This window comes from Melopsittacus undulatus, chromosome 8, assembly GCF_012275295.1.
Source record: "Melopsittacus undulatus isolate bMelUnd1 chromosome 8, bMelUnd1.mat.Z, whole genome shotgun sequence".
In the NCBI taxonomy this organism is placed as follows: Eukaryota; Metazoa; Chordata; class Aves; order Psittaciformes; family Psittaculidae; genus Melopsittacus; species Melopsittacus undulatus.
In genome coordinates, this window is record NC_047534.1 from 1,229,295 (window position 1) to 1,253,470 (window position 24,176).

Consider the following 24,176-nt stretch of genomic DNA (forward strand, 5'->3'; position numbering starts at 1 on the left):
GCGGCGGGGCCTGCTCTCACCGCGCTCCCGTCCCTCAGGCAGCCGGAGCGCACCGCAGAGGGCACGGCCGCGTTACCGGGGGCAGAGCCGTGTCCCAACGGGAGCTGCTGCCCCTGTGGTCTATGTGGGGCTGGAGCACGGAGGAATGGGGTGAGTAAAAGGAACCGGAGGTCGGTTTAACCCTGCCGCATGGGGCAGCATCAGTAACCGGGGGGAGCTGGAGGGGTCTGCAGTGTGAGCTCCAGTGCTGCATTGTGGAGAGCTCATTGAAATAATGCGAATCTCGGCGCCCTAACTAGCGTTTTGATGTGTAAGGTGCTCAGTTGATGTTCTTCACCCAGCCTGAAGTCAGCTTCAGCCCTTGTAACTGTTTCGTGCTGTATTAGGCCTGTTTTAGAGCTTAAAGGTTTAATAAAGTTTTGAAAACACTTATTCTGGTTTTGCTTCTTGTTACTGACACATCCCTGGTATAGAAAACCAAACTGACTTTACACTCTATTAGGGCACCTGGCAGAGTATCCCTTAAAGGGAAGCACAGCATCTTCATACACATGCTGCAGCTTAGTTAGACCAGAGCCCTTTAATTAGAATCACAAATATGGTTAGGTTGGAAAAGCCCTTTGAGCTCATCCAGTCCAACCATTCCCAGCACTGCCAAGGCCACCCCTAACCCATGGCACTGAGGCCTCATCTCCAGTGTGTGAACACTTGCAGGGCCGGTGCCTGCAGCCCTGCCCTGGGCAGCCTGTTCCAATGCCTGAGCACCCTGTGGGGCAGGAATTGTTCCTCAGCTCCATCTAAACCTGCCCTGGTGCAGCTTGAGGCCGGTTCCTCTTGTCCCATCCCTTGTTCCTTGGGAGCAGAGCCCAGCCCCTCCTGGCTCCATCCTCCTGCAGGCACTTGGAGGGAGCCATCAGGTCCCCCCTGAGCCTTCTCTTCTCTAGACTGACCCCCCCAGGTCCCTCAGCTGTTCCCCATCACATTGTGCTCCAGGCCCTGCACCAGCACCTCACTGTCTTGCAATGTACAACTGTTCCCAACCCCAAGCCTTGGGTAACACCACTTGTGACCAGCCACTGACTGGGTTTTAGCTCCATTCTCACCACTTTTCGGGCTCAGCCAGTGTTTTACCCAGTAAAGATGATGCTCATCCAAGCCAGGAGCAGCCAGGTTCTCCAGGAGAATGCTGTGGGAAGCAAAGTCTTTAAAGTCCAGGTAAGACACCATCCACCAAGCAGCTCACCATGTGGAAGACAGGTTAGTTAGACATCAGTTGCGATGTTCCTGCTGCATCCAGTAAAGGATGGGGAGTCCTCTTACCCTTCTGTTGCTAATGGGTTTATAAGAACATTTGGAATGGCAGTAGCTAGATTAAGACAACAGAAAGCAGCTGAGCCCGTGCTGGTCATTGAAGGCTCAAGATGGGCTCAGGAATGAGCTGTGATTCCCAGTGCAGGCGTCTCCATTGGACAATCAGATCCCTCTGTAGCCGGAGGGGTTATTAAAAAACTTTATTAACAGGAATGAAACCAAAGCTGTAACCAGGAGGCAGCAGCACACGGAGTTTGTGTGGCCGAGTGCTCTGCTGCAGGAGCACACCCGGCCCTGGGTTCCTCATCGCTGGGTGGCAGTAATGGCCCGTGGATAAACCCCAGCCCATGGGATGCCAGTGGCTGGGAATGCTGGGGGCTGAGCCTGCCTTAGGGTTCAGGTGTAACCCCTCAGATGCAGTTGTCATGGGTCTGCTGTAGCAGTTAGCTCCCAGCTGGCTTAAAGTACTCCAAAGGGCAGCGTTTACATCTCCCTTGTTTAAATCAGCTTTTAAACTGGTTTTGGTCCCACATTGAAGAAGCAAAGAGCTGCCAGCTCCTTCAAAACAGCAAGATAGATGTAAGACTGTTCTGCCCTGGGAGAAGGCAGGCAGCCTGATGGGAGCAGGACGAACACCACTGCTTATAGACTCCCTGTAGCTTTGTGTCTGTGCAACGAGGGGCGCTGGGGACAGGGATGTGCTGAACAGAAAGAATGGAGGTGGCTGTGAGATGAATCATGGAATGGTTTGGGTTGAAGGGACCTTAAGGCTCATCCAGTTCCAACCCCTGCCACAGACAGGGACACAATAGATCAGCAGCTTCATGGGGGAGAGGCTGATGAAGGTCACCCAAGCAGCTGGGGTTGTGCTGGGGATGGATGGGTTGTGTTGTTTCACATGGTTCATTTAGGGCAGCGCAGGGAAATGCAATTTGCAAAGAGAAGAATTGCCAAAGGCTGAGCTCTTAATCCTGATTCAAATTTGGGCTTAAAAGTGTGGCTTTTTGTAAGTAACAAAAGCCAAAAGCCTGACACAGACCCAAGGGGTGAGGAGCCCATTGAAGGGAGCTGGTGGGAGAGCCTGAAGCCTGTAAAAGCCAGGCCTGCAGCATCGCCCCCAGCTTGCTCCATTAAAAGAAAGCTGTCCCAAGAGAACTTTGAAGATATCAAAGCTTTGTTGCAGTCTAAAAACGCTGTGGCACTCACATGAAGGCATTTAGAACAAGCTGCAATGCGTTGGATTTCTGCTCCATTGAAAGTACTAGGAACGGCAGGATGAGAGAACCGAAGCCTTCACCCAACAGAGACACCCAGGAGGTCTCTGTACAACACACAGGGGAGCAGGAGCTTACCCAGAGCTTACTCAGACAGTGAAGCTCTTCTGCAGGGCAGAGGACAAACCTCTTGTGTTTCACACCAGGTAAAAGATGGGCAGATGGACATAACTACAACACCTCTAAAACAGTCTTTCCTCTGTGCCCCAGGGCTCTGAACCACAGAATTCCAGGTATGCAGGGAAAGAAAAGGGATCTCAGGACCTTTTCCAACCTGGATGTTGGTGGGGAGAAGATGTTTGTTCCCCTTGATCACACCATGATTCTTACTAATGTCAAAGAAGCTGCTGTTGAAGGGATGGAGACGACCGGGTTTACCCATCCTGGTCCCTTCCCAAGCACCCACCCCCCCATCCACACCGGGAATGCCAATGGATGCGATGGGGGCTCGGGAAGCACACGGCTCAGCATCCCAGAGGGCTCTTCCTGCGGCTCCCCGTGCTCAGCTCACCTCGCGGGCAGGTACAGACGGACACACAGACATGCACACACCGGCACACGAACACTGGCATGAGTCTCTGTACACATGCGCCGGGCGCATTAGGACCTGCAGCAGCCTGAGCCTCTCACTTCCTTCTTCACGTAGTCGTGGAGCTTGAATTTGGGCTCATTGGGCAGCTTCATGGATCTGTGCTTCAGTTCCCTGTGGGAAGAGGGAACCACGTTAGGGTCTGAGCTGAACTCGACTCCATCCCATTGGAGACTCATGGAATGGTTTGGGTTGAAGGGACCTTAGAGCTCATCCAGTTCTGACTCCTGCCCCAGTGCCCAGCACAGCCACCACTTACTTTGCAATGGCTGTGAATGCTAATTCCACATTGAGGCCGCTTTTTGCGCTGGTCTCCATAAAGGGCACTCCATATTCCTGCAGGAAAAGACACAGGGAGTCAGAAACATCCTCTGGGATATTCCTGAGGGTTCCCAGGTTGCACCAAGAAACAAGGGTTCCTGTCACAGGAGCCCATACCCAGCCCTGGGGCAGGAGCTGTGTGTGATGGGCAGGAGGAGCTGACCAAGGATGCACAGCTCAGGCATCTCTTACACAGCCTTGAACTGGTTTTTGAGGGCAAAGAAGCTCAAGGCATCAGTGCAAGCTTAGAGGAAGAAGAGGAGGAGGAAGAGGAGAGCCCAAGGGAAGCAAAGCATTCCCAGAGGTATTTGGGGCCGGGCTGGTCTCCAGTTAACCAGTTCATGGGTGCATCTGCATGCGCACTCACACATCCCCATCAGAGCACAGAACCACCGACCCCTCCTGCAGTCCTCATGTACCTTGGCTAGTTTTTCTCCATCTTCCCTCTTCACCACTCTGTCCTGGGCTGAATCCACCTGCAAACAGAGCCATTTGGGGGGGTTTGGAAGGTCCTTGTCCTTCCACACCATTATCCCCATGGACCCTGACACCCCCTTGGGGTGCCTGCAGCACATCTCCATCACAGGACCGTCATGGGAGGAAGAGGAGGCTCTGGTGCCAGGGGCTGCGCTCACCTTGTTCCCCAGGAGCATGAGCACCACGTCTTGCTGTGCGTATTCATGGATCTCTGTCAGCCAGGCCTGCAGGGACAGAGCCGGGTCAGTGACAGCCCAGGAGGAGGAGGAGGAGGAGGAAGAGGAGGAGGAAGATGGATGTGAAACAGGCAGGAGCTGCAGGCAGGGATTCAGCCTGTGGAGCTGCCTCTTCCCTGTGGTTGCAGGGCTTAAAGCTCAGCTAAGATGTTCTAATGCTCCTTTTTGAGGACAAGGATAAGGGCTTGCTCCAGGATGTGCCCTGTTCTACACACACTGTCCCTTGTGCCCAATGCACTCATCCCGGCATGGGGCAGACCCCAAGCCATGGGGCGCCTTCCCTGCCCTCAAATCCATGCTAATCCAATCAAACCTGCCCTAATTCCCTGGAATCCCTGGCCCTGTGGTGTGAGCAGCCTCTTGCTGGGTGGGCAGCACTGCTGCAGCTCATGCCTGGCTCCCAGTACCGATGGGTGATGCTCACCCCACAGCATCCTGCATCAGCACCCAGGGAAGAGAGGGGGGATCCAGGGTTAGAGCCTAACCCATGCGGATGCAGCCCCTTGTCCCCATCACACCCCATCTGGCTCAGTGTGCTCAGCTCCATGGATGTGTTCATCCAAGGGACACTCAGTCCCTCATAACAACACTCAGCTCCCTTCTGGCACCAAGTCATAGCCCTGGGTGCTGATTCATCCCTGCTGGGGCTATGAGTACCCCATGGATGGCCAGGGGGGGTGCAGGACCCCCAGGACCACAGCCCCACACCTCGGGGTGTCAGTGCCTCCCAGCACCTCCTGCACAGGGTGTTTGCCAGCTCAGAGCCTGCTCAGCACGCACTGTACAACGTGTCCAGGACATGAGCAATCACATCCTGCTGTGCACTAGGGTAGATGGGGCAATGCAGTGCCCAAACCTGACCCATTGGGGCCCAAAGGAGCAGAGGAAGATGAGGGAGCACCTCGCTCAGGAAAGCTGTGATTACACACGGTGTTAACGTGCTGCTCCACTGAATCCATCACCCATTTTATGTGCTACTGAAGGGAAACCTCCTCTTGCCTGTGCCCTGGTGTCCTCATGAGCAGACCCCATCAGACAGGAGCTCAGCACCAACCACAGCCCTTCTGGACACAGTTCACACCTCCAACACCATCCCCTGCCCCTCAGACCGACCCACAACCCCCCAGCCCATCACGGGGGTGCTGCTGTACCTGGATGTTGTCGAATGATGCTTTGTTGGTGACATCGTAGAGCAGGAGCAGGGCTGTGGAGACAGGGATGGTGCATTAGTGCCAGGGCAAGGAGAGTCCATGCTCAGAGCCTGTTCCCAAGGCCCTGCTGCAGGTCACCCCTGGGGTGCTACAGCATCACTGAGTCCCCTGATGTAAAGTACACCTTGGGAGCCCTGGACTCCCGGTGTCTGCATGCAGAGGCTGCTCTATCTTAGTGCCTGCTATGGGGAAACCACTCCGGTGATTCCCAACTCCCCCAGCCTGGAATGGCAGCTCAGATGGAGCCACAGAGCTGGGGACAGCATCGGGTCCGTGCTTACCGTGGGCATCCCGGTAATAGGCGTGTGTGACGCTGCGGAAGCGTTCCTGCCCCGCTGTGTCCCAGATCTGTAGGGCACAATGGAGCAGAGGGATCAGCCATAACCTGGTACTGCTCCTAAACCCAGCCCCAAACCCAGCCCCAAACCCCCATGGTGCATCCCCAAAAGGCTCCTCCATCCTTTTGCTCCCAGGGCCAGTAGCAAGGAAAATGACAAGTGCAATCGATGCTGCAGCATCACCTCCAGCTCCTCAGTGTGTAGAGATAATGGTGTGTGGCAAAGGGCTCCCAGCGTGCTCCTTAATGGGAAAATCCATTGGGCAGATGGATGAGTGGGGACCCAGTGATTTAATTCATCAGTTCTTAATGCAGCGATGCGCTTGCAGAGGGCAGGGAGGGGGATCAGCACTAATGGTGTTACTGAGCTCCGGGCAGAGGGATCAGGGAATCAGGGGGATCTCCAGGGGGGGCTGGAGCAGATCCAGCTGTGGAGGGACATGGAATCTCCTGCACGTCACCAGAGCAGGATCCTGCCCATGGGGCAGAGCAGCCAAAAGGGCTCAGGAGCCTGAGAGATGCAGCAGCAAAGGATGGAGATGGGATCCTGCTTCTGGGATGCTCCCCTGCTGAGGGGCTTTGCTCAGCTCCAAACACCCTTTGGGACCATGGGGACGTACCTGCAGCTTCACCTTCACCCCATCCACTGTCAGCACCTTGTTCTGAAGGAGAAGAGAAAGGACAGTGAGGGGTGAGCACATGCGGGACCCCAAGGGGACAGAGGCACCCGGCCCCACATCCCAATGTTATCCCCCCCAGACCCCTCGGCTGATCAATCCCTGCTCACATCCGTTCATCCCAGCCCCTGTTGGAGCCATTCCCACTGCATCCCAGCCCGAAGCCCATGCCCTGCACCCGCATTGAGCTGCTTCTATTTGGGTACTTCCCTGCCCATGCCTGGTGCCCGGTGAGGGCTGGAGACCTCCAGCAGTAAATGAATGAGCACCAGCAGCCCAGGTTAATGGTCTCCAGAAGATGGAGCCGAGCGCTCCATGTGCAGGCAGCAGCTTAAAACAACCCCTTTTCCTGCTCTTGGTGCCCGTTTTCCTCCCCATGATCGCTGCTTTGTCTCCGTGTTGGTTTTTCCTCCCTCTTTTGCCTGGTTTCACAGCAGGAAAGGTGGGAAGGAGGAGGAGGAGGAGAGGGGTTGTGCTGATAGGGAGCCCATCAGTGCGCCTCTGGGCGCTGTCCTGGCTAACAAGGGCAGGGGATGGATCCAGAGCACATCCCAGAGCATCTGCCAGTCCAATGCGCTGCACCACATTCATCAAACACAATCCCAAAGAGCCAGCGGCCCCAGGGGAAGGAGCAGGGAAGGGATTGATTTGCCTGCTTAGATCCGCAGGAATCAGCACAATAATCGGTAGGATGGGATGAAAACACAGCCAGGGAATGGGGCACAAGGATGGGGCAGTGTTTGCTGCTGCAGTGATGACTCCGGAGCAGCCATGGGGTGCTCTATCCCCCTATGGGATGGGCAGGGATGCCCTCATCCTGTTTGGCTCCCTGCCTTTCCCAGCCAGGCTCTGGTGCCACCAAACCCCTCACAGGCAAACAGCAGCACACACCCCAAAAGCCATCCCTGTGCATCCCACATCACCCAGCACCAAGCACCAGCACCTCGGGATGCAGGTACCTGCATCACCCACCAGGATGATGCCATTGAGGCTTTTCATTGCTCCATGTGCGCCCGGTCACTGTAAGCAGGATGCAGGGAGGGAGAACATGGCCCTGAGCATGGACCATGACAGTGGAACATCTGCTGAGCAGCTGAGGAAGCTGAAGCCCCAACACTCACCTCATGCATCAACCTCCACTTCAGGAGCTTCATTAGCAGCAAAGCTGGCAGCAGGAGACTCACTAATTACAACTGACTTACATTGTGGAGGTGGAATGCTCCAACCTCATTAACGGCTGCACGTGGCCCCAGGTGCTGCTGGACCAGGAGGAGGAAGGGAATGGATCCCACAGGGTTTGGGTATGGAGCTGAGCAGTGTTTCAGGGCACAGAGATGCAGGGATGCTCCTGCAGGCAGGAGACACAGCCAGAGCCATCCAGAGCAGCAGCTCCTGCCTGCATCCCTGCACCATCCTGCCCTGCATCCCTGCACCATCCTGCCCTGCATCCCTGCACCATCCTGCCCTGCATCCCTGCACCATCCTGCCCTGCATCCCTGCACTATCCTGGCCTGTATCCCTGCACCATCCTGCCCTGCATCCCTGCCTCTATCCCTGCTCCATTCTTGCACCACAGCACAGTGCAAAACACCAGTAAGAAGCCAAGGAGAAGGTGGGAAGAGCAGAGGTGGGGAGGGCTGGGGCTGCCTCCAGCAGCACACAAAGGCTCCCATCAGTGCCATGCCAACCAGACACCCAAATCCTCCCCCCTCCTCAGTTAACAGACTTCCCAGCTTCCAATTCCCATTACTTTCTAAGGAGCTGCTGCTCAAACCCATACTCCAGCCCTTCAAAGGCACTGCTGCGGGGTTGAACTGCTAACAAGCATCCGAAGACAAAAGACAGGCTGTCAATGCACCGAGACTGATGGTAACGAGGGGGGTTGTGTTGTTCTGCGCTTGTTCTTCATCCTGCACAGTTTAACATAGCAGAGGTAACAGAGCAGAGCACCAGAAGGCAGGAGCAGGCAGGGATCCATCCCCACAGCCCTTGCAATGTCAGTCTTTATGTGTCCCTTCCCCTGAGGCATTGGCTGTGCTGTGTCCTTGCAGGGGCTGCAGTGGGATGCTTGGAGTGCCTCTGTTGGAGGAACATGATGTTCGTGAGCTCAACAACCCTCAGGTCGTTGGATAAATAAAGCTGGAACCTTGCAGATGCAGGGAAATTAAATTACCAAGTGCAGATGGTCCTCGATTAAGAGCAGCATTAACAACACAGCAGCAGCCCCAGCAGGATCCCGCTCAGCCACTGGATGAGAGCAGCTATTTGGAGGTGGAAAGGGAAGGGGAGATGCTCACAATGGAGTGAATGTGCATCCTGTGATGGGTGATGCTCCCACCCAAGTCAAGGTGTCCCCAGCACCCCCACTTACCTGGTCCACAGGGTCCCCAGTGTGCCAGGGACACACATTGGGAGCGACTGGTGCATCCCAGCCCATCCCATTCACTGAGCCCACACCAGCAGAGCAGCAGTATAACCCAGGGTCAGCACCCACATAACAACCCAGCCTCTGCCCAGCTTTTCCATGCATTAACTCATTAATTAAAGCCTCAAAGGTTAAATTGGATACATGGATTAACTCACTTCACAATTAAGCTGACAAATGGGAAGCTGCTCACTGATGCTATTCAGGCTCCAAGCTGGGGAGCCCTCACCCTGGCTCTGTGGTACCTCTGATGGGTGCTGGCTCCAGTGATGCTCCCCAGCAGCACCCATCAGAGCATCCCTCCGGGGGTGCTGGGCATGGCTGCACTTGGGGAGCAGTAAAGGGACCACCCCATAGCCCTGCTCCTCCCCAAGCCATTGGGGTGAGATGGGGAGAGAACACAAGGAGCACAGCGGGTGATGGATTGGGGCATCCTTTCTTTTAGGAAGCCAAGAGGAAATCAAGCAGCACAGCAGGGCTATGGGACACTGAGGGGATGCTGGGGGCCCCAGCCTCATGGCAAGGCAGGACTCGGATCAGAACCCCATGGAGCCTGTGCCCCTGCAAGCACAAGCTGTGCCGGGAGGAAGGCGATGCAGTGGTGATGAGGCTGTAGCAGACAGACATAAACCACCTCCTAAAGCGGCTGCAGAAATAGACTGAGGATCAATGTGGAACTGTGCCCAAAGCAGCAGGACCCGGAATTAACTCTGCTCATTAAAGCCCCCAAGTTTCCCAACACACATGTGCCGGTGCCAGCCCCGACGGCTCCTCCAGCCACAGCCGCCTGGCACAGGGATAACGCAGCCCTTTGCCAAGGTCGGGGTGCAAAGAGACCCCCCCCCCTTTGCTCCCACAGCTCCCCCGAAGTTAAAGCAGCCAAACTGGGTGATCCCGATTGTGTTTTCATTGGGGAAATGGAACCAAACCAAATTGGGCACAAAGAGTGCACAAAGAGGGGTGTGGGAGGTGGCTCAGGGTATGGGCCATCCGAGCAGGCTCTGGGTGAGGAACTGGAGCTTCCCCAACCCTCCAGCTCTGCATTATCCACAGCATGGGAACAACACAGCACTGGGAGCACTGCAGCAGCTTGATATGAGCAAAAGGAGGCAGTATCAGCCCCTGATCTGTGCTTCCTAAATCCAGGCCTGGTCAGGGACACAGAGAGACACTGGGAACAAAGAGTTAAGTTCCATCAGCCCTGAGCAGACACTGAGGCTCTAAGAGCAGCACTGAGCTCTCATCTGGACTTCACAGCAGCTTCCAAAGCAGGTTACAGCAGGGCTGCTCTGCCCATCACTGGTCCCCAAGGCAGCACATCCAGCATGGGGCTCCATCTCCTCTCCTGATGGAGAGCACATCCAGCCCAACACCTCCAGCTTAGGGATAAACCATCTCGGAAGCACATCCCCTGTGAGACAGGGGAGGGAAGAGCCCAACGCTGTGCTGGAGCCTGTGGAAAGCCACAGAGGACAGGGAGAGCAGGCAGGGACACGGACTGGATGCAGGGCTGTGCTGTGGTGTGGTTGGATGCGGTCCCACTCCATCCATGCTGACCCCCTGGAGGATGCTCCACGCACTGGGATGCAGCTTTGGTGGTCCCCCTATGCAACCAGCAGCACACCCTGCCCATCCCATGGAGCTTCTGCTCTCAGATAGATCCCAACCCCTCATTCCAGGCAGGTGATTCCTCAGCAGCTCCATGCATTCCAACCCTGCAGCTAAAACCAGCACCTTCTGCCTTGTGTTTCCCCCCAGGACTCACAGGCTCCTGCCTGCTCAGAGCCAGGAACAGCTCCTGGGTGCCAGAATCCTTTGGGAAGCACTGATGTGTCAGCCCTTGCTGCTCAGCTCAGCAGCAGACCCCATGGAAAGGCAGATGAGCACAGCACTGTGCAGCAGATGGGGCCTCTGACCCGCTCTGCTCCCTGTGTCGCCTCCACATGCCTCCATTGAGGGGTCACACACTGTGTGTCCCCCTCCTTCATGCCCCACACGCTGCAGACAACACGGGAGAAGCCACAATGTGCCCTATAGAAAACATGGAATCAGCCGGGTTGGAAAAGCCCTTTAAGCTCATCCAGTCCCAGCACTGCCAAGGCCACCACTAACCCATGGCACTCAAACCTCCCCTGTGCAGCTTGATGGGCACAGACCCCCCCATGCCCTGTAGAGCCCCTGGGGCAGCACAGCCCCTTCCCTGCACCCCACAGCACCATGTCTGCAGCACCGGGATCCATGTAAGCTACATTAGAGCACAATCAGCACCTCCCTGGCTGCCAGCCCTGCAGGAGATAAGACACAAGGCTCTTGTTAGAGCAGACACACCGAAGAATTAGTGACTTATCTGCCATTCACATCAGGCTGCAGGGAAAAGGGGTTTCTGGCAAGGAGAATCCTGTCTTAGGGGCAGATTAGAGCTAAGAGGATCTGGTTAGGATCATACAGTTTAAAGTCTTTAAGCTCTGCTTCTCGGCATCGCTTGTGCCCTGTGGCATCATCCAGCACTGAGTCCATGGCACCCTCCATCCCAGCCCGGTTGATCCCGAGCGGATGGTTCCTTGAAGGAGGCATAGGCAGATGAGGCTATGGATGCTTGTAAGCCCAATGGGGCTGCTTGAGCTCATCCCAACAGGAGATGCCAGCACATCCCAGCAAGCCCCATGGACAACCATGGAAAATGGGCTTTCCACCATGGAAAATGGGCTTTCCACCATGGAAAATGGGCTTTCTACCATGGAAAATCCATAGGATAGGATGTACTACAACAGCCCTGGAGACCACAGCCACTAAAATGCAACCATCAGGAGGAAGGCTGCAGCCCATCCCTGCAGCTCCCAGCATGTGTCCTGGAGATGGGGAGGTGCTTCCACACCAACCCCTCCCCATCAGCCAAACCAGTCTGGCACAACCAAAGCCATCATTCGCCCTCCTGGTGCCAAGTGAGTCAGTGCTGGGCAGTGGGGGACATGAGGGGCAGCACCAGGCTGGTCCCATAGAGCACCAGTCACATCCCTGGCAGCACCACCAGTGCTCCCAGCAACTCAGCCCCATGTGTGCATCATTCAGAAGGGAAAGCACATCTGCCATGCAGGAGGCACGCTCAGAACAGGGTTATTTTCGGCATTGTCAAGCACTTCTCACATGAATTCATGCACATTCATAAGAGCAGCACACTGATGGGTTTAAGGACACTGGGGTTGAGCTCGGTCCCACCTGCCAAGCACCAGCCCCACAGGGAGCCACTCGCCAGGCTCTGGTGCACAGGGGTACAGCACGCACCCCATTGCAACAGGACCAGTGCTGCACATGGGATGCTCATCCCCCACAGCAGAGGATGCTCCAGTGCTATCAAGCAGGCACATTTTGGGTGTTCTGATCCCTGCAGCTCTCTGCTGGGATGCACTGCGGGGATGCACCATTGCAGGGATGCTCTGTGGCAATGCACCACAGGGATGCCCCACAGAGATGACCCGAAGCCATCCCTTCTGAACAGTGCAGCAGGATTCACCAGGAAGCAATTCCCAGCCCTGCTCTGGTCCCATCACATCAGCAAACCATGGCAGGTGTAGGGAAGAGGCTGCTGGCCCCATGGCTGGGTTCCCTGTTCCCATTCAAGCTGCACAGGGTTGGCTCCAGACCACATGAGCTTCAGCACCAAGAGGACAAAAGAAGATCCCACGCATCCGAAACCTGGGACGTGTGAGCTCCCGGCAGCGCTTTTCCTTTGGGAAGCTCTGACTCATGGGAGCCCAAGGATGCAACATCACAGAGTCATAGCTTGGGATGCTTCCCATCCCTGATCCTGCTCCTTCCATCCACCAGGAGCACACAGGACCCCTATGGAAACACACAAAGCTTATGGTCACAGCAGAACACAACCCAACAGGGCAGCGTGCCATGGACCATGGCATGCTCTGCCCAGCCTGCAGGGACCAGCACTGCCAGGCTCAGATCCCGGATCCTGGAAAGCCGCATCCCGGCAGAGCTGGCAGCTCTTCCCAAGGCTGGTGCTGCTCTGGGCTGTGTGTTCCTGGCAGTGCCACTGCCAAAGCCTGTGCTGGGCTCTAAAAGCTGACACCAGGATTAGCAGCAATCCCGGTTATGCCGGCGATGCCATGGATGGGTGCAGGAGGGGAAGGTGCTCAGGGAATGACCCTGGAAACAGGGATGCTTCCCTGCAGCTCCTGAGAGCCTGGTGTGCTTAACACAGAGCATGGAAGCATACATTAAAGCCTAAATGCAGTGGGAAGAGGTCCCTGCACCGCCTGGGACACTGAATCCCAGTTGCAAGATGCTCATCCAGGGACCAGCCCCCTTCAACAAACTGGTCCCTGGGCTCTTTGCTATGACCCCCCCAGTAACAAACTGGGCTGAACCATTCCCACAGTTGTGTTTTTCTCAGTCACTGGCTCAGAGGAAGCAGTGAGGGATGGAGGGGCTGGCAGGGAATGGTGGGGGCAAATCCCAGCAATCCAGGGCAAATTCAGCATCACTGTACAATGGAAGGCAAGGGCCTCACTTCTGGGGGGGGGCTGGATGCTTCCAACAGCATCTCTGGGGGGAGAGGATATGAGCAGGGATTCGTTTCAAGGCTGGGAGCAAAGGGATAACACCAGAGGCTCACCTCAGCATCAGGAGCCTCTTTCAGTGCAGCCTCATTATCCATATGGAGCAGCAGCTCCCGGCACACATCCCACGGCAGGTGCCCATCGCCAGCATCCGCGTTAATGCCATAATCCGGCTCCGGGGGGGGGGTGGCTGTACCGTTGCCGTGGTGATGCTGCACCAGCCAAGCTGGAAAAGGCAAAGCCGCCATTTCCCTGGTGTGACACCAGGGCCGGGAATGCCACAGCTCGGCAGGAGGGGACATGTCCGGTCACACCAGCACATGAGGTCCTGGCTCGGCTCCATGGCTGTGATCAGCTGCAGTGATGCAGCAGGGACCAGCACCCAGCACTGTCCTCCCTTCAATGGGTTAAATAGGGATAACCCACCCAAAATGAAGCTCAGCCTGCCCAGATGCAGAACCAGCTGCATCCTCAGATGGGCTTACAGCACCTATTAGACAACCTTTCCTTTCCTGCCTGCAGGCAGCACTGACCCCAGACCCACCACGTCTGTCACAACAGCATCATCCCCAACCTGAAGCATCCCCAATGCACCCCAAGGCTTCTCCTCACCCTGGGACAACCATGGACCAGAGCAACGAGCATCACTGTTTAAAGCTGAAGGGCCACATGCTCCAACACATGAGTTATGAGCAGGGAGAAGTCTTTTTTTCCAGTGCAGGCATAAAGATGAAATATCTGTTGTTGCTTTTGAGAGGTTCTTCAGTCCTTCAAGGCAATGACTTGGTGCTCAGCCAGGATTAGGAATGATTTATGCCCCTGTTAAACAAACAACGCCGGACCAGTCCCACTGCTCCAACTGGAGATCCTTGCCAGGGAGCAGGGCAGCTCCATCACCCTTGGATGGAGGCAGCATTAGGGTTAGGGTTAGGGTAGCACCATGGCTCTGCTCCACTGCAGGCTGGACCAGCAGCAGCAAGGAGAGCATCACCCCTGCACAGCGCTGAGCCCATCCCATGCTCCAAGGCAGGGATGTCCCCATGGTACCACCAGTGTTACCCCATGCAGGAATCCCACAGCTCCCTGTGCTTTCCCAACTCTCTTTGTTGGGGAAGCAGCCCCCCCAGGACCCCCTGCTCACTGCATCCTTCAGTCACCAACAACACATCCTTGCTTCCGAAGGCTCTGCAGGGAGTCAAGCCCTGGATCACTGATTCCTCACTGCCATAGGAACAGTGTATCCCCAGCACCAGGCAAGGACAAGGGGGTAACTGCTCAGACACACCACACTGCAGCCCCATCCACTGGAAACACAGCACATATCCACTTGGATAGGATTGGTTTCCCTGTTTTTCCCTCCTCCCAAAGGGATGCTCTTCCACCAGCACTCTCTGTTCCAGGCTTTAGAACAGCCTATTGCTGTATTCCACTTTGCCACGCTGATGCTCCATCCTACCAGAGCCCAACAAAAGGGACCAGATGGGACCAACATGACCCTATGTCCACCCTCTGCAGACACAAGGAGGAAAGTGGATCTTAGGGAAGAGGATGAAGGTGCTGGTGCTTTAGGATGATGCCCCTGCACAGGGGCTGAGCAAGGTGAGAGCCATGGGACTGGGGTGCCCCCAAATGCCTGTCAATGGGAGGCAGAGCACCCCAAAGCCTGCCCGTCGCCATAAGCCCCTCTGCTTCCAAAGAAAGCCCAGTTCTGTGCAGCTGAATTCAATGCTTTATCACAAAGATGAACATGAAATTAAGCCAAATGTATTCCATTAAATAGTCAAAGCATTTAGGCTGACTCTAGACCCATTTAAATGTTTTATTGGCTATAAAACGCTCCCTCCCAGGCCCCGGCACCATGAGCAGACCCAGCATCACACAGCAGCTCATGCTCCAGCACCTAAATGGGCCAATTCCTGACCTGGCACCATCCAGACAGGCACAGACAGACCCCATCTGTGTGCTCACAGCCTTCCTCCTCACCCTGCTTCTCCATAGGGAGCCTGATAACCTGGAGTGAAGCAGGGAGCAGGGCATGGACCCACATCCCTGGAGATGGGGAAGTGCCTCAGAGCGGTCCCATGGTGATGGGTGATGCAGGGAAGATGCTCACAAGTGGGTCCATCATCCTGCAGCAAAACCCAGCTCCCCACAGGGCAAAACTCCAGTGATTTTCCAAGGCACATCCCTTCCAATGCTGCTGCAGGGAAACACGCTGAGCTATTGACACCTTTCACTCCAACCATCCCAGACCTGGACAGACCCATGGGGATGCGAGCTGCTGGTGTACACCGGGAAGCCTGGGACACACCAGCACCATTCCCAGAGCATCTCCCGTTCCAACGCTCCCACCGTCAGCTGAAACACAGGATTTCACACCCGGATCAAACACGAGCTATTCCCGGTGGGATTTCCCACACACCAACGGGATGGGAACGCTCCCGGCGTTCGGAGAGCAGGGAAGGCACTTTCACACCCTGCAGACTGGATAAGAGCTTTCCTAACCGGGCTCTTTGCCTTGATGCCGCTCAGAGAGCAGCTCAAGCATCCCTCTGCTTGAGGACACCCATCCCATTCCCTGCTGCTTTCCCCACGGCAGGAACGGAGCCGGTTGCCTCGGGGCCCCCTCCAGCATACGGGTGCTTGTGCTGCAGCCCTGGAGCACATCGAGGGGGTGAGGAGGAGCAGGAGCCACAGGACCATGAATAAAACACCAGGAGCCGCTCGCAGCATCTCTTGGCAACTGAGCCCCTGCATGCAAATGACGGCTCGGCAGGGCTCTGCTTCCCAGGAAACATGCTCTTTGCTCCCCATGGAGAGGCTGATGTCCCGAGAGCCACACATGGCATAAACCCATGGAACCAAGGCTTCTTGTGGGCAGCAAAGCTCCTGCCCTCCCTGTGTGAGTGCTCCAGGACCTGCCTGAGCTGCTGCCAGGTTCAGGCAGCTCCTCATCCTCACGGTATCGGTGCATATGCATTTGCGATGCATTTGCATCAGGTATCTCGCCTGCAAACCAGGGAGAAGAGATGGAAAGCGCCACAGGAAAGCTCCTCCGGGTGGATTCAGCCCAGCTTGCTCACAGTGAGAAACACCAAAGTATGAAATCAGCTGCTGGCTCCTATTAAGATTCAGTTGGAGCAGTTGGAGATGCAGAATGAGCCCGTTTCAGGCACACTGCTGCTGGAAACACATACCCAAGGCTGGGCACAAGCATCCCCCTGCCATGCTCAGGGCTCCTGGCCCAGCCTGGTCACATCCATGGGTACAGCAAAGCCATGTCAGGGACCAGCTGAAACCCATCCAAGTGCTGCACACAACCCCACACACCACCGTGATACATGGCAAAGACTGAGAACAGAGACACCAAACACTGCTCGATGCCAAGACCCCCTTCCCTCCAATGTTCCGGGATAATTTCCCATAAGGACACGCTGGAATTAAACCCATTCAGTTCCTTTCTTCTGGCCTCAGTAAATCCCCTCCCACTTCTTTCCAGATTGATCCATTGGAAAATTAGCCCTGCTAATGTTCCATGCCAACCGCTGAGATAAAAGCCAGCCCTTGGCTTTCAGGCAGCTCCAGTTGCACCAACCCTTCTAAGGGAGGTACCAGTGCAAAGGCTGCGCTGGAGCATCACAGGGATGGAGATCCAGGACCTGCTGGATCCAGTGTTGGTTTGCACACTGGGATTGAAGCTTCCCATTTCACCCTAAGTTCAGCTGCTGTTGTGCTGATGGAAGGTGCACACACACACACTATAGAAAACAGAGATGCAACAAACCTCTCATGCAAAGCCCTATATTATACCCTGCTGATTCCACCCCCGGAGCAGCACAAGGCTCGCTGTAATCAAGAGCCCTCAAAGCTCAGGGTCACAAATGACAGCTTCAATTCACAGCAGCCACCCCAGCGGGAGGATGAACTGAGGCACAGCCAAGGATGGAGCAGAGCGTGGCAGGGTCCTGCAGGGTGACAACCAGCACAAACCCATCCTGGCTTCAGAGGGGATGTTCCCTGTGCCAGCTGCCTGCTTGGGAAGCACAAAGCGGTGCAGGAGCTGCTTCCCTCCTCCTCCTCATCACATATGCTTTGCACCTTGGGGCAGCAAGAGCAGCGATACCACTGCACACCTTAGAGAACACAAGGACATGTTCTGTCCCTGCTTTGAACTCCGCCAGCAAAGCGCTTCCCGATGGATTCATCCCCTGACTAACACAGAAACCATCCCCTGCTAATGCAGAGAAGCTCATTAGCACCTTCCCAGGGAGAAAAACCTCATCTTTCTCTTTCCCCCTTTATGTTCTCCTCTTTTCCGTCCCCATCAGTACAAATGTCTTGAGTCTCCTGACCCTGCACCTCTGGGGATGGAGCCCATCACCAGCGAGGGGCACATGCGATGCTCACATGGCACTTTGGCAAGCCTCCTCTCGTGTTAGCTCGCTGTTGTGACAAGGCAGAGGCACTGTTGGCTGCACAGCTTCGGTTCCTGACGAGGTTCCTGCAGCATTCCCAGGATTACAGCAGAAGCAGCTCCTTCGGCAGCACCGAGATGGGATTCACACCCTGAGCGATAAACCTGCTCTTTTCCAGGAGACTCTTCTCCTTCAAATCCCACCATATGGAGCTGGAAGAGCAGGCAGGGTCTGCTGAGAGCCCCCAGCCATTGGGAAGAGGAGGAGGAGGAGGAAGAGCTCATACCATGGCTCAGCACAGCCACTCCATGGCTCAAGGGAAGGCCCTTGATACCCAGCAATGGCTGGAAGCCCCCATAGCGATGCCTGTGACAGGGATGCTCAAGGCAGGGCATAGCTTCCCCCCTAAGAGCATTTCCCCTCTGTAGGATGCATCTCAATAGCTCAGGAGTTTCTGTTGCTCCAAGCAAGCCCCTGCAGGAGGCACCCACAGAGTGGGGCTCCACAAACCCAACTTCCAAAGGAAGGAAACCAAAGGACTCGGCACCTCCAAAGCTGGAAGTCAATGGGTACCATTTGGATGCATTTCCTAATCCTACACTCACGCTATTTCCCCGGTATCAGCAGTGTATTTTCCAGATACAATTACATCAACATCTCCTCTTTGTTTAACAGATGATGATAAACAAACACAAGAGGCTCTCCCTAAAGGAAAACTGTGGGATGGAAAAGCCTGGTGGGCCGATAGGAATTGTAATGGCAGACTTGAGCATCCTGCTCCAGTGGAAGGGGTCCCTGCCCAGGGCAGGGGTTGGAGCTGGAGGAGCTTTAAGATCCCTTCAACCCAAATGACTCTGGGATTCTATGATTCATTTTGAGTGTATTTCTATTCATTTACACACCCTCATGCCTACATTACCCATTAACACAGCTTTGCATTTATGTGATGGTTTGACATCCTTGAAAACAAGTGGCTGACGCTGCAGCCCACTGGGACCAGTGGATGGACTGGGAGCCGCTGGCTGGGCACTAGGGCTGCTCCCTAACATGCTCCATCCCATCCTGGAGAGCAGCAGCATCAAGGAGCAGAAAGAGTCCCTAAAACAATGCGAGGAGCTGACAGCTCCATCCCTGTGACCCCCCCAGCCATTCCCAGGTCCCAGCTCTCCCAGTTCAACAAGGCTGTGCATGCACAGGAGCTCAGCCCAGCCTTGAGGTCCCTATGGTCTCTGCCAGGACTCGGTGACAACCACAAACCCCACCAAACCCCCCAATGCACCAAAACTCCACCTTTGCTCAGCACCTTACACTGCTCCAAGGCAGTGAAACCCCACGACTGCCTTCACCCACCACCACAAACAGGCACACTCGCTGCAGCCAGGAAAGCGGCTGCCAAATCCTGGGATCACAGCGGGAAGGATGCGATGTGACAGCTCTGCTATTAGATAGACACACAGCAAAGCCTAAATGTGCTCTCGCAGCAGAAGCCTCCAGTGCTCCCACCCAAGAGCTTCATCTGCATCACGATGCGAACAGGGAGAGAGGCTCAATTACAGGGCACCTGCAGGTAGGATTATCCCAATGGAAACGGAGCTGTGGGATTAAAAACTACTTCCAGGTGCCCCCCCCAAATGAGAAGCACCTTTTAAAGCTGATAATAACAAGTTCAGGGCACACACACCATCTTCCCACTGCATAATCTGCCCATTTCCAACCCATGTCGCTCCAGCAGCTCTATTACAGCAGTAAATTAACCCTAATTTGATTGCTCCTCAGTAGCAGTGGTTTGCTCTAATCAATAAGTCACAGGAGTGTGCGACTGCCCTCGGTGTCAATCACTGCAATGAGTAATAGAACCCTTTTCATTGTAAGAACACCTGAAACATCGTGTAATTACCTCTGTATAGAACCATGGGCTCCAATTCACCAGTCCCACCACGCTCTGCACTGAGAGCCTCTTTGCAGGAAGGACCAGCCTTTTCTAAAGGCTTTCAGAGCCATCCCTCATCTCTTCCACTTGTCACTGTACCAGCAAGTTATTATTCACACCCCAGTGGAACAGCAGGTTACAAGAGACACTCATCTTCCGTAATCCTACAGGAAAGGGGAACGTGTGGATGCTGCCGAGGAAAGGAGCTTGGGAAGATGCAACACTGGTGTGTGGCATCACCACCAGCTCTTCACTGCACCCACCCATCGCCACTGCAGCACCGAAACGGAGCCAGAAAGCATGGAGAGACAGAGATGGTGCCCTGAGATGAGGGCAGGGACAGCACAGACACTGGGCATATACTGGTCCTGAGGGTGCATTTGGGGAGGAGCAGATGGTTATGGAACTGTGAGGACCTGGAGCATTGATCCTCGGGCCAGCAACCCAAACTGTGGCAGCAAAGCTCCCTTGGTTGCCTTTCACAGCCACCATAAGGTTTCTTTGATGTCACTTCTATAGTCACTGTCCCCATTGGTCTGCTGTTCCATGGGGGTGCTGGACCACAGCATCCCTAGCTCAGGAAATACAGCCAAGAGATCCCATTGGCAACAGACATTCCCACCTGCAAAGCATGCTCTGCACACACCAGGGCATGGCAGGACATGATGCATGTCCCCTTTTACCCCCATTCCCCACATCATCCCCTCCGTCCAGCAGCTCCAATGCACTGCTGTTATACTGTGAGAGCTCAGAGAGCCCTTGGCACAGCACATCCCCATGCTCCAGAGGGAGCAGGAGCCACCCCAGCACCACATCCCCACGCTGGCACCCAGAGCTGTGCTCAGGAGCCGTTTCCAGGGGATTCTGGTTTATGCCAGGTTTGATTCGTGTTTATTTGTTGTTTCTTTGGAAAAGCAAACCTTAAACCCACTGAAACTGACTGAGAGAAACACTTTCATTGGGCAGCTGCTCAGGCCTCAGCAGTTGCATCCCCAGGACACAGAGCAGATGCTCCCGCATCCTCCTGCAAAGCACCAGTGAAGTGGTGCCATCAGATGGAGCTGACACCCATCGGGATGCTGAGGTTTGAGTCCTTGGAGCAGCGTTTTGTGACTCCTCTTGTTACTCATAACCACCCCCAGCCGGGGACCAAGGAGCCCCCCAAGCACTTACCCTGAAGTCGATTCCCACTGTGGAAATGAAGCTGCCGGCCAGGAAAGCTCCATCCTTGAAGCGCACCAGTAAGCAGGTCTTGCCGACCCCGGAGTCGCCCACCAGCATCACCTGCATGGAGGGATGGGGTGTGAGAGACTGGGTTTGGGAATTACATCCCCCCATGGCTGTTACCCAAATCCATTCCCAAAACCCCATATTGGGAGCTGGCAGCAGATCCCATATTCTTGAGGGGGGAAAAGCACATCCAAGAGAGACATCCTTGGACCCAGGGGAGGGTGGGGAGAGAAGGGGGGACCCACAGTGGGATTATGATGTGTTTATTATTTATATTATGTAAATACATTATTATTAGTAATAACATTTATTATCATATATTGCCCACCCTGCACCATGTGTGCCCATGAGCACTGGCCAAACTCAAGACATTTTCCCCCACCCAATACTTGACAGATCCCCATGGGGGTACAAACACCCCTTGAGACCCACAGGTGCTGTCTGGGCAAGGCAAGCTGAGACCCCCTGGGGGCTGTGGGCACCCACAGAACACCCCACACATGTGGGGCTCCCGGTGCTGTCTGCCTCAGTTTCCCCACTCCGCAGCAGCCCCAGCAGAGTGGAGGCTGCTCCCAAACGCAGCTCCCCAAAGCCTCCGCTCCTCATGAGCCCTCCTGACATCCATGGGCCACCAACCCCATTCCCATTGGTAGGATCACAGCTTCCCACCACCCTGAAACCCAGATCCATGCCCCTGAGCTCTGTTAGGGGCTCCTGCATCCGCAGTGACCTCCATGGCTTCACCCTCTCTGTGTTTGCTTTCCAGAAGCCATCAGCCCGTGACTGGTTTGCAATGGTTTGAAGGCAGGTGCTGCTCTGGGTCACACTGAACCCACACAGGAGCCACCAGGAGCAGCAAATGCCACCAGCACCACACTGCAGCCCAGCCGCTGGGAGGTGGCTGCTGCTGGAGCTTGGTTTGGGGCAGTGGGATGCAGTGGGATGCAGCCATGGTGCTCCATCATCCCATGTCCCAGCAGAGCCGCACACCAAGCCCTGGCACAACAGGGGCAGGAGAGCCAAGGGCAGGGGGAAAACTGTCATTTTTAGTGCAGAATCCCTGTATTGGGGTTTTTAAACATCACAACCCTTTTCCTGGAGCAGGACCCTGCAAAGCTCCCTGCCCAGCACCACCAACACCTCACTCAGGGCACACCGCAGCACCAGGAGCCCGGCTCATGGCAAGGGATCGATGGTCAGGATCCAGCCCCATTCCTGGAACTGATGTTTGGCCGCTGAACCGGCAGAGCTTGGGAGCCTCCAGAGAGGGACAGGGAAAGGAGAGTTTCATAGCCCAGGTTTTGCTGAATACAAACCCATTTCTCTCTGCCGCTAAGCCCGTTAGCAGGGGAGCTGGTTACCCGGAGCACCCGGGCTTATCCAGCACCTCGTTCGGCTCATCCCTGTGCCATGGGGACAATCCCGAGGGAAAGCCCCATCCTGGGCAGGGAGAAGCACGCTCCCGGGGCCAAGGACCAGCATGAACACGGAGCTGGCTCCATTTTAGGGAAGCTGTTGAACCATTACTGCAGCTGTGTCAGGACCAACCGCCTCCCACAGCGACCAAATCCACTTCTTGGACCCTACGTCCCAAATCTCAACACCACAATGGCCACACTGAGTGCCACCAGCACCGAGCTCCCCAACGCAGCGTGCCAAGGCTGGGCTTGCCACGGCAAACAGCATCTCCTCCAAGCCTAATAATCCGCAGCCTCGGAAGCACTGAGGCAGCTCCAGGCTGGGAGCTGATGGAGGGGGTGCAAGCACATTTCATCTGTGACTCGCTCGCCAGGCTCTGAAGCAGCAAGAAACCACCCGAGCCCTTAAATAAAGCCCAAGCTGGAGCCGTTTCAACCGCAACCGGCGCGGATCCGACGCGACCCTGTGCGCACCGTCACCCGCTCCACAACCGCATTTTGACGTTGTTACGGAGGAAGCAGGCGCTTGCGATAACCCAGCGCAGCGGAACGCCTTTGGGCAGCACTTGCTAAAGTTCCGCAGGAGCGGAGGGCGCCGGGGCAGCCGCGCCCGGCCCCAGCGGGCAGGAGGTGCGGGGTGCCGGGCTGGGATGGAGAGGGATGGAAGGACAGAGGGATGGAGGATGCAGGGATGGAGGATCAAGGGATGGACGGATGCAGGGATGGAGGATGCAGGGATGGACGATGCATGGATGGACGGATACAGGGATGGAGGATGCAGGGACGGACGGATGCAGGGATGCCCGCCCGGTCCCGACCCCTCGAACTTCTCCGTCGGCCGCCCCGGTGCCCGCCCCATCCACGCACCTTGAACGCCAGATCGTAGAACTCTCCGCTGCTGCTGAGCGAGGGCCGCCCGGCCGCGGCCGCGCCGCCGTTGCGGGGCAGGTCGGGGGCCGGTGCGGAGCCCCGGGGGGCGGCGGAGCGGCCGTGGCCGTGCCCATGTCCATGCCCATGCCCATGTCCGTGTCCATGCCCATGGCCATGCCCCTGCTGTGCGGGGGGCAGCGCTGCGGAGGGCGCAGCTCCGCTGCCCTTACTCCGAGCCGCTTTCTTCCGCGACATCCCCGGGGCCGCGGCTCCGGCCGCTGCGGGGGGGGCACGGGATGCACCGGAGCCACCGCCCCGCCCGAGCCCCGCCTCTCCCTGCCTCGCAGCCAATGGGAGCGCAGAGGGGGCGTGGCCTCGTCACCCCACCCCGCGCCCACGTGCCTGTTGGCAGCCCCCCCCCGGTACCCCAACATCGACATCCGGAGGGATGTGGGGTTCAGTGGGGCCGTAGCCGCGGGTGGGAGCCGGACCCCTTGGGCTACACCGGGTTTGGCACGGAGGGGGACATGGAGGTGTGGGGAGGTTTGGGTGGGGAAGGGGCTCATGGCCCCGCTCCCCTTTGTGTGCCCGTCACCCTGGTGATCCAGCCGGGAGGTTGGAGACCCCCCTGGCCAGAGCAGCCTCCGCACCAGCGTTGTGCGCTGTAATCTAATTTCCCAAAGCAGCTGCAGTCAATAGAGGCTGAGGCCTTGGAGCAGTGTGCGGTGCTGGAGCCGTCTGTGTGTCCAGAGGGGGTTAACTGGTCCCTGAGCAGCCACAAGGACGTGGTGGAGCTATTGCAAGGCGCTACCTGCCCCAAGGAGGGGATACACAGCCCGGTCCACCCCCTAGCTGGGATACAGGGACCTTTCCCCCCTCTCAGC

General features: G+C 56.2%; 1 protein-coding gene across 2 annotated transcripts; it reads right to left on the reverse strand.

Annotated features, from left to right (window-relative positions):
* Positions 1-2,433: 2,433 nt before the first annotated feature.
* Positions 2,434-23,547, reverse strand: RAB26 (RAB26, member RAS oncogene family). 2 transcript variants are annotated; one of them, XM_034065574.1, is made up of 10 exons: positions 23,463-23,547; positions 23,290-23,381; positions 20,948-21,058; positions 6,377-6,418; positions 5,701-5,767; positions 5,360-5,412; positions 4,131-4,196; positions 3,915-3,971; positions 3,434-3,510; positions 2,434-3,288 (listed from the first exon to the last, which is right to left on the reverse strand). In XM_034065574.1, exons 1-10 carry the CDS (start codon positions 23,545-23,547, stop codon positions 3,186-3,188), a joined length of 753 nt encoding a protein of 250 aa, XP_033921465.1. In that variant the 3' UTR covers positions 2,434-3,185. The 2 variants fall into 2 exon arrangements, with proteins under 2 accessions (XP_033921465.1, XP_033921464.1); XM_034065573.1 differs by having other exon boundaries at positions 23,290-23,547.
* Positions 23,548-24,176: the final 629 nt, after the last annotated feature.